The sequence below is a fragment of the Montipora capricornis genome, chromosome 5 (genome assembly GCF_036669925.1).
Source record: "Montipora capricornis isolate CH-2021 chromosome 5, ASM3666992v2, whole genome shotgun sequence".
Classification (NCBI taxonomy): Eukaryota; Metazoa; Cnidaria; class Anthozoa; order Scleractinia; family Acroporidae; genus Montipora; species Montipora capricornis.
Window position 1 is genome coordinate 14,775,231 of NC_090887.1, and position 10,000 is coordinate 14,785,230.

The 10,000-nt window shown below is 41.2% G+C and overlaps 2 protein-coding genes across 6 annotated transcripts in view; both read left to right on the plus strand.

The window, feature by feature from the left end:
• Positions 1-6,869, plus strand: part of LOC138049593 (thioredoxin domain-containing protein 3 homolog) — a 33,007-nt gene extending 26,138 nt beyond the window's left edge. For 4 of the 5 annotated variants that reach the window (XM_068895958.1, XM_068895961.1, XM_068895957.1 and 1 more), the window contains 4 exons: positions 35-176; positions 1,449-1,774; positions 3,422-3,566; positions 6,109-6,869. In XM_068895958.1, the coding sequence (XP_068752059.1) occupies positions 35-176; positions 1,449-1,774; positions 3,422-3,566; positions 6,109-6,635 (1,140 nt within the window). In that variant the 3' untranslated portion in view covers positions 6,636-6,869. Of the gene's footprint in view, positions 1-34; positions 177-1,448; positions 1,775-3,421; positions 3,567-5,508; positions 5,549-6,108 lie in introns of all 5 variants that reach the window. The other variant, XM_068895960.1, reaches the window with a different exon arrangement.
• A 2,765-nt stretch (positions 6,870-9,634) lies between these two features.
• LOC138049597 (alsin-like) overlaps positions 9,635-10,000 on the plus strand; it is a 50,516-nt gene continuing 50,150 nt past the window's right edge. The window contains exon 1 of the mRNA XM_068895967.1: positions 9,635-10,000. This exon is cut by the window's right edge and continues 1,445 nt beyond it. Coding sequence (XP_068752068.1) covers positions 9,728-10,000 — 273 coding nt within the window. The 5' untranslated portion in view covers positions 9,635-9,727.

Genomic DNA, 10,000 nt, shown 5'->3' on the forward strand with positions numbered 1-10,000 from the left:
ACACGTTTGTGCTTGCCAACTTTCCTTTTCACAGGTATTTGAGGGCAATTCAGATCAGGAAACGGTCGTAGCTGTAAGTCTAAAGAGCCCAATCATAACACAGTTTGTGAAACTGTGTCCAAAGACCTGGAATGAGGGTATTGCACTGAGAACCGAGTTTTATGGGTGCAGTGCAGGTAAGTGTGCAAAAGGTAACAGAACGTTTCGCCCCCTAGCATTTCGAGTTCGACACCTTTACCGAACCGGTTTCGCGCCCTAAGAAAAGAAGATAAAAAAAAGTCGTAGATCACAGAGCGCAGATGATTTGTTTATGTGGTGGGATATCTTTACTTATCATCCTTTAAGAAAACGATCTGGCGTTTATTCTTCAATGTATGGAGGGGGCGAATGAGGTTAAGACGAGGGGTCGAAATCAAAATGTTGGGGGGCGAACTTGGTGGGGTCGAAACGTCCGTCATTCGTGCACAATAATCTACATTGTACGCTATGGGAGAACTTAAGCTTATTACATTAAATGAAGACATACACCCAGTACAGTACAGAGATATGTATAGTCATTTTAGATTTAACAGAAACGGAAGAAAGTTGCTAGTTATCCCCAGGCGATATCACATGATCAGGAACCCATGACCCGGAGCCTACAACTCTACTGTGTTCGTGCAACGGCGTTTTCACAAGTAAGGTTATTTTTAGATTGAATTTCCCGCGAATGAGACTCCCACAGGAGCCCGATCACCAATTACAGGAAATTAAGCTGACGTTATAGGGTCACCGAACCGGAACTGCCTTTGTTTTTTGACCTAATTCGCGCGAAGGGCTAGTCTAAAAATAAACCTACTTGTGAAAACGCCGTTTCACAGACGCTGTATGGAAGTTGCACGCTCCAGATGGGCTCCTGACATGATACAGTGTTGTCGTGCTCGGACGAGTTCGTGTAAAAGTCAGTGTGTTTTTTTGTTGCAGACGATAAGGGAAACTGATTTGAATTTATTATGTAAACACCAATGAAATACCATGTGAGCTATCTTCGAACTCTTCACACGTGAAAAGATTACTGGTGCTGATGATTTAATATTTCATTGGTGTTTATATAATAAATAGAATATTACATGGCCGCTTGGAGACACGAAATTTCTCTTCTCGTGTTGAAAAATATTTCACTCGATCGCACTCGAAGAGAAATTTCGTATCTCCGCGGGGAATATCCTCTATATACCGACAGGGTCATCCAAAAATAACACCACCCGTAAACCAAGAATAACTTTTGGGAAATTCAAGTAGGTACTACTACTCAAATTGAGAAATCATTTCTTTGTGCATTCATGAGCAATCTAGATGAACCATCGTGTAAAACCCTCCAGGTTATTAGCTCTTATAACCACGCCTCTGTTTCCTCTGGTGTCGGGTGATTTTAACTCAGTACACCTTTTTGTGCTTATTTCAAACAGATTCCTACAGTGAACCTTTGGGAATGGAAAATTGTGGCATTTCTAATGATTCTATCAAAGCATCGTCCATACTTGATGAGCAGCACGATGCATCAAGGGCTCGCCTGAATGCCAAGCCTGAGGGAGACAAGATGGGAGCCTGGGTTCCACTACAAAGCGACGAAAATCAGTGGCTCCAGGTTGATCTTGGGAAGGTTGCAGAAATAACAAAAGTTAGCACTCAGGGGGGTGGTGAGGGATCAGAGCAGCGTGTCGTTAGCTATGTCTTGGCATTCAGTGAAGATCAGGAAAACTTTCAGGAATATCACGAAAATGGCGAGATAAAGGTCAGTCTACATGCTAATTTTGTCCCGAGGGTGGGGGGGGGGGGGAGGGGTGACATTTTGAATTAATCTCCTAAAGGAGATCAATCTGGGCGTGGCTCAGACTTTTTTGACCCCTACAACAGACGAGACCTTCACGGCCACGTATGCTGGCGTTTTAGGGTGTTATGGGCAAACCCAGAACACCCTATTTGAAACCAAAATCCGAAATTTTTTTTCACTCCTAAGCGAGACGACGAGCATACCCGCCCCTTTCACATGCGAGTCTTCTTACCCCCCTCCCCCCAGGTTTTGTTCAAAGCTCTATACGGAGGCCACTTCACGGCCGGAATCTCTCATGGGCAATATGCAAAATATTCTTTTTCGCTGTTGACGGATATTCATGGCAATAACTGTGCACTCTAATATCGACGTAAGTTTTTTAAAATATAGGCATATTTAAGCATCGTGTTTTCGGCAAAACGCGAGACTGAAACATCATCTTTTCTCCTTTTTTTAACTGATGGAAATCTGAGATCCTTCGTGGCACTAAAACCAAAGTCTATCTTGCTTACGTTGGCCGTGTAGCCCTTATATTTGAACAGACTTAACTGATTACATTGTAATGTGAAGGGCTAGTTTTCTACCCCATATGAACCATGTGAGCGTTACTTGTACATGTTCATTGCCGTGACTTTAACATCTTCAGTTCCCACGGCCTGCGCCCGTCTGACCTTGAAGCTCAGTCGGTAGAGCAGCGGTGATCTAACCCGAAGGTCGTGGGTTCAATTCCCATCCTGGTCAGAGTTTTTCTCTCTCCTTGTGTGGGCCCATTTCCATTGGAAGGGCTAACGCTCGCATTACAATCTAATCAGTTAAGTCTATGTTGCCTACCCTACCTGAGTTGTGAGTGAAGAATATCTTTATTTGACTCTACGGAGACCTTTACGTTGTACAAACGTGACATAATCGTAATCTTATGAAGGGTGTTCGGGGATTTCGCTACCAGAATAACTCGCTTCTAGCCAACTCACCATCACAATGGTATCATGCTCGGACATTGTCCCGTTCAAAGAACAAAGAAAACTCGGTGGCGATTTGACTAATAGTGAGACTTTCTGGTGGCGAAGTGACTAGTATTTACGTGGAGAGACAAACGTTGTTTACAAAGATAGCATGTGTAGGACATGTAACTCGAATGGACATCGAAAAAATTCCCAGAAGTCAGGTCTTCATTCGTGTCTTTGTTTCTCTAGTGGTGTGTCTTAGGTCTTTTCTTTTGCGTTCGCTGGGCTTAGGAGTGCGGGAAAAGAGACCTCTTCCGTGGGTCGAAACTCGCTGTATTGAGCACGCGCGGCGGTTACTTAGCGACCATGTTGTGCGGGCTCACTTAGCAACAGCGGAATTACTGTAAAGGAGTGCGCGAGATGCAGCGGGCTCAAGTCAAAGTCAGCAAACATGGCATGGGGCATGCGGTTTCAAGAGTGCCGTCCATGGTTGTGGACGGGGGTTGGATCAGAGTGAGTCTCGACCCATGGCAGAGATCTCTTTCTCCGTACTCGTCAGCCCAGCGAACGCAGAGACCTTCTCTAGCAGGGAATTTGTAGGCCATGAATTTTTGGTGAAAACAGCCTCTGATTGAGACTGTGTTGTTGTTTGTTTTCTTTTGAGGTGTTTGATGGTAACTCCGATGGAGACACGCCTGTGAGTCACTGGCTTGTTTACCCCGTCAAAGCACGCTACTGTACGCTGAAACCCAAGACATGGAACGAACAGATTGCATTAAGATTAGAGTTGTATGGAAAAGCGGCAGTAGGTAAAAACTAGATTCCCCAAAGCATCAATATTCTTACCATAGCTAACTTGGGAATGCCTCTGGAGGAGGCAGCGTGTAGGATTTGCAATCAGGAGCTTTCCGGGTTTCAAATATGACCATAAGCTGACTGAGTTGCTCTTGGCGGTGATTTGCTCAATTTTGCCGTGGATTAATGAAAACAATCGTTCGTAATCGTTTTTTATTTGAAACATAGGCTTTAAACGGGATCTTTAAAGACATGAATCGTTGTAATTTACAGCAATCTTGCAAGCGCTTTGAAAAAAAATCTTTACTAAATTGCAGTTTTTGGTAGATACAATATTGTCAATATTTAAATTAATCAACTATCCTAACGTAATGACAACTTCGTTTATTAGCAATGATTTCTGACTTCGTAGCTCTTGAGGAAACTGATGACGTTATAACTAAATATAAAAAAAATTGACTCGTTTCCGTGTAATTATTCTTATTATTTGTAGCGGTGACGTTTTTCAAACTATGACCTAACTACTTTCAAGGCAAGATCAGATTAAAAATAAAGAACTAATTACTGCGATTTTTATAATTCTACGGAATATCATCTTCAAGCGCTAAGCGCCAAACTGCGTTTTGGCTTCCATCTGTGGGCTCAGTTCTGCTTTCACCAATTCAAATTTCCAAACATAGCTGGAAAGATCGACTCCGCCTCCTGTTTAGTTCACAGCTCGAATACTATTATTATTTATTATATAAACACCAATGAAATGCTAAGTGAGCTTTCGCGCGAAAACATGATATCTTCACACGTGAAAAAAACACGTTATCTTCACACGTGAAAAGATCACTGTTGCTAGGGTTACATATAAAAAGCGCGCCTTTCGATGCGCATTTCTCGTGTTGAAAAATATTTCACTCGTTCGCTGCGCTCAGTCGTGAAATATTCTTCAACACTCGAAGAGAAATTTTGTATCTCCGCGCGGCCATGTAATATCCTCTATATCTTTTTGGAGGTTCTTCAGTAACGAGATTTGTACAGATTCCATAGCTTTCCATCGGCGTCCATTTCGAATGTACCGTGGAAACCATTTGAAAATGCCAATTGGTAGGATATCATGCATCACTGGGCAATTTCCGAGTTCGTATCTGCCTCCTCTTCAAAGCTTGGCAAAGCGCGAAGTTTTTGTGATGGTAACTAGTTTACTTTGCATATGAATGAAAACAAATTTTCCTAAGAGAAACGGTAAAGACTTGTTTCCATATCTCAAAGTGCCCTTGGACGTGAGCTGCCTAGAATCGGAATGCTAACAGTTAAGCCTTAATATTTTTTTAAGCCTAAGGTTAGCATTTCTAAGGGGTTTGGGCTTTCTTTTTCAACAGTTCCATTATAACCTCAGTCTGCATTTTACACTGACCGATTCCAGTGATTTAATTTCATTCCCAGGTACCTCACGTCCTCAGGGCACTTTGAGATATGGAAACACGTCTTTACCAAGAGAAACTTCGCACTTAGACGCGTTTTGAAGAGACGTGAACTCGGAAATGGTCTATTGTTTTCGGCATCCGTAGTTTCGGGTCAACTCTCGGCTTGGCGTCGGAAGTTTGATTTAGGGAAGCCAAAACTCATTTTGGCCATTGGCGCTTATATTCCGCAGAATTATAAAAATCGCAGTACCGTAAAGTTAAGATCTCCACTGTAGTTTGCAATGTTTTATGGTGTAAGTGTGCATATTTAAAAAATAAAATTATTATTAAAAAAAAAAAAAAAAAAAAGTTAAGATCTCCAGTCAGAAATAATAACAATCAAAAAAAGGTGAAGATCCATAACTGGGAAGTAAATGACATTAACACTCTTTCTCAGTTGTTAAAGAATTACGATTAATGCTTTAATAAACAGTTGAACAGTTAAATAAAGTCTACTCTTAATAATGAACTAACTCATTGATCTTTTAACTATGGTTAATAGACCTCTAAAGCCCACGAAGTTGACCCGCTGATTGAAATTGGTACGGTAATATTGTATTTTAATCTACTGTGCTTTAATTGCCCGGGATACCTTATCATATCTAACACTCTGAACACTGTTTGAACAGCTATCTGCTCTCTTTAAAAAAAAGGCAAACAAAAACAGTCGAACCTTGTAGGCACTGAAATGTTAATTTTAACCTCTTCTTTTTGTAAAAATGCAGTTGTAATGATCTGGGAGCTGTGAATTGCACCTCCCTTTCTTGCGTCAAAACATCTTTTTATTCAGGCGAAAGTGGGTAATACTTCTCTGAACCAGAGGAAATCATGTGAAAAGCGTGTTTATAAGGTGCTTGTTAGGGAAATTAAGCAAAGTTGATAGACATCAACTAACATCAACTAAGTAGACTTTTTCATGCTCTTGGGTAGTTCCGCCCGAGATTTGTCGCGCCAGGGCAAGTAAAAATGTGAAACTCCTCATTCAGTTTCGGTCACCGTTGATAAATCGCTTGTGCTTTTAACTCCTTGTTGGTTTAAGGGCAAGGGGATATTTATGTGGAAACTATTGGTGTTTACTGTCTATTAACGTTGATTTTTTCAGATGGCATTCTTGTTGATGAACAGCAGACTAAGCCTGCAGATGACTTGCCGGAAGAGGTCATGGATGCGGTACAATCACAGGATACCCAACAAAGCGAAGATAATGCGGAAAGCCAAGTACCACCAGTACAAGAAAACCCCGACGCTGAAGACAACGCTGAAATTTCTGAGGAGGTTAAAGACGGTCCAACTGAAGAAGGCAAAGCAGGTGAAGTTGAAGAAGAGGCTGTTGAGGAAAAAGTGGTCGATGAAAGCGAAGCAAACGAAGGACAGAAATCGGAAGAGATGAGTGGGGCTGCTAATGATGGAGACCAACCAGAGGAGGGTGTGGTTTCAGAAGAGGTGAAGGAGGGCGGAGGTGATGTAGTCAAAGAAGACAACCCACAGGATGCTGAAGAGGTTAAAGAAGGGGATACAGCGGAGGAAAGCAAACCTGCAGAGGACGAGAAAGAAGGAGAGGTTGAGGAGGGGCAAAAATCCGAAGAGACTGACGAAGCCACTGATGGCGTCCAGGATGAAAACAAATGAATTTCGCAAATGATGCTTGTTTTGTGACTGGGTTGTCAAATTGGTGTTTGCAGTCTGATAAAGATATGGACTGAACGGTTGTTATGGATAAGCAAGCATTTTGTGTTCGCTTTTTACCCCCCCCCCCCCCCCCCCGCAAAAAAACAAAAAAAAAAACAAAAACAAAAACAAAAACAAAAGTTGGATACAGTCTTGGCAAATGTTGTACATAAATTATTTAATAAATGTAAAAGATAATGCATCCTATGTGCAGTTTTTGTCAGCATTTTCATTTCACGTCTCGGTGGCCGGCTGCCGAGTTGCAGACATGATGGTATACCCAATTAATCCTCTGGGAATTTCAACCGATGTTCTCACTGGAAACCGGTGGCAACATTTTAAAGATATGTCCCCTTATTTTTTATATACTAGCAGTAATCAAGGATTAGTGAGATGCGTTCAATATTAGGGAGCTTAAGCACGTGCGTTTTTGAGACGCGGACGGCAACCGGAAGTGAGCTGTTTTCCCTTTTAACTTGTCTTCACTCAAGCACATTTACATTACCAAGTATCTTTTCTCCATTAGGGATGATTAATATAAAAATGTGGGAGACACCATTGTCCTACCACGCGAAATGTTCTCTTCCGGTTGCCGTCCGCGTCTCAAAAACGCGCGTGCTTATGCTCCCTAGTCCCTTGGGCAAGTCGTGACACTATCACATGAAATCGAGGTTATTTGTGCCACTAAAGGCATCACGATCGATACTTGAAGGACATCACATGATTAGAATGCGTTCTTCTCGAACGCAATTCCTTTATTTTGCGATTAAACCTCGACTGTTCTTTTATTAAAAATGAATTTTTTCAACTCCTACAGTGACGTTTTCATCTGTTTGGTCGCGTTCGGAGCATGTCCTTGACTGAAAACCTTTTGAGGTGAATGAAACCCGTTTCAACACGTTTAAGAAATTTTACTATTTAAAAGGGTTCATTAATTACCTATGTAATCGTAACTATTGCAGAATTCTCGAATCTAATTGGTTCTGTACGCGCCTATTTGTCGCGTAATTGGCGCGCGATCACGTGTTCAAATTGGATAACTGTAATTGGACACCTACGCCATTCGCGGGTCAATCACATGCGCTCGGATGGGGTCATTCCTGCTTCTTTCCTATGTTTTCATACCGTCTGCAAAACAGATTGAACATAATTAATTTTCACACAAATATGTATCCAAAGACTTTTTAGACTCGCATTTTGTTTTAGTTACGGTTAATTAGAAATAGGACTTTGTGTCGTACAATTCAGTGGTAACCGTGTTCGTAATTTCAAACTGGATTTTGAAATTACTCGCCCGATTACTCCCTGAATGGTACTCCAAGTGACTTATGGACCTTACAACAAAACAATTACCCTTGTAATATTATGACGTATAGGTTACCATAGAAACAGGAGAGCCATCCAAAGACGCTCTACATAACAATGGACTTGACACTTGTATTCAACACTGGGGCACTAATTGGGTGGGGGGAGGGGGAAAATACAGAAATCAAATCATCAACTCATATCAATTTTTTTTTCGTAACTTGGTTTTTGAGCAGAGGAAAAACCAGAGTCAGTACACGAAAAGGCGAACCTCTCCTTGTGGACACCGCTCCATACCGATATTTCTCGTTGTCACCATTGTTATTCATATGCCAACCAGAAGCTAATTGACTGTTGAATCAAATATCAAAAAAAATATGACGTCAATATTTGTAAACAAGAAATATCGTTTTTGCGGAAAAAGACGCTCTCTTATCCCTGAGAACGGAAACGAAATCTCACCCTCGGAGACTGAGCAAATATATAGAAGGGCGCGTTCGATTGACCCTGTTCTAGAATAGGAATACATGGAATGGGAGTTAGAAACCCTTCGTTTTAACGGAGATTCACATTAAAATTGTCAGACACCTGCTAAAATGCTATTTTAAACATATCTTTATTATCCTTGTTGCTTGGAAACGCCAAAGCATACCGTTTTAAGTCCTCATTCTACGTATTATTATTCCGGAATAGGGTCAATCGAACACACCCAAAAATTAACCTCTTTGTAACGGACCCTCAGACCACTTGTATGGAAAGCATTCAAATGGAAGCTAGGGAAGAAGGAATGTGCGATGCGGAAAAAGATAACCGGAATTCACTTGTGTGAATCACTCGGTTTTAAATCTGTGGGAGAATAGTTGCACCAATTTTTGTTGAGAAAGGGGAAACCCTAAAGCTCGGAATCCGGAATCCGGAATCACAGGTCATTGTTTTACCAATACAGAGAGTAAAAAATATCCTAAACATTCACAAAAGCTAACCTTAGGCCTAATTAGGCCTAAACAAACGTTTTTAGGCCTAAGGTTAGCTTCTATGAATGTTTAGGATAGTTTTTACTCTCTGTATTGATAAAACAATGACCTGGTTTTAGGGTTGCCCTTGAGAAAGCAATACGACCTACAATCAGTGGCACAGATTAAATGGAAAATTGAGACGACCTCTTCCCCCAAAACCGATGATGGGAAAATGGCGCGGCTTCATCTTTGATTTTGGGGGTAGGGGGCATTTCTGTTCCATTTTATTCTGTCCAAGATTGTAGATTGTCTCAAACTCGTGCCTGACCGAAGTAAATAAATTGAGAAACGTACCACCTTGGTAAAACAAAGGTAAAACATCAAACGTTGCCTTAAAGTACTGCTGGGCCCGGTTGTTCAAAAGCCGATTAACGCTAATCTCAGATTAAAAATTAACCAAGGAGTTTATTTCTCTTCTCCTAAATGCTGTTCAACGCTGATATTTGGAAAAACTTTACATTAGAAGAAGTCAATCTTGAAAAACAAAAGTAAACGAAAGAAACTTTCACCAAAAAGTTGAAAACATGAAACAAAAGTTTACACTAATCCTGGATTAAGTTAATCGGCTTTCGAACAACCGGGCCCAGGGCTGGGAAAGAGCTACCGACCACTAAAATAGTTTAGGAGCCTGGGAACTAGGAAGAGAAATCTTAAAAACATTTGTGAAAAATTTCATTGTCCGAACCTTCTTTGTACTTCAAAGATAACCGGGAAAGGCTTCAAATTGTTTTCATGATCTCATCTGAAGAAAAACAGGACACCAAAGATGACTTGGCGAAAGGAATTGCATATTTTTGGAGATCGAGCAACTTGGAACCCAGGATAAGAAGTTTTGCATTACGTGACGGAATAGCAGAGGTAGCTTTGGGAAATAATCACACTTTGCTCCTTACGTTCAATTCGCGATTGCTTTCTGTAGGAGAGAATACTTTTGGTCAGCTTGGACTGGGTGATTTTAAAGCGCGCCGCGAACCAACAGTTGTAGATTTTTTTCGCGACAAACGC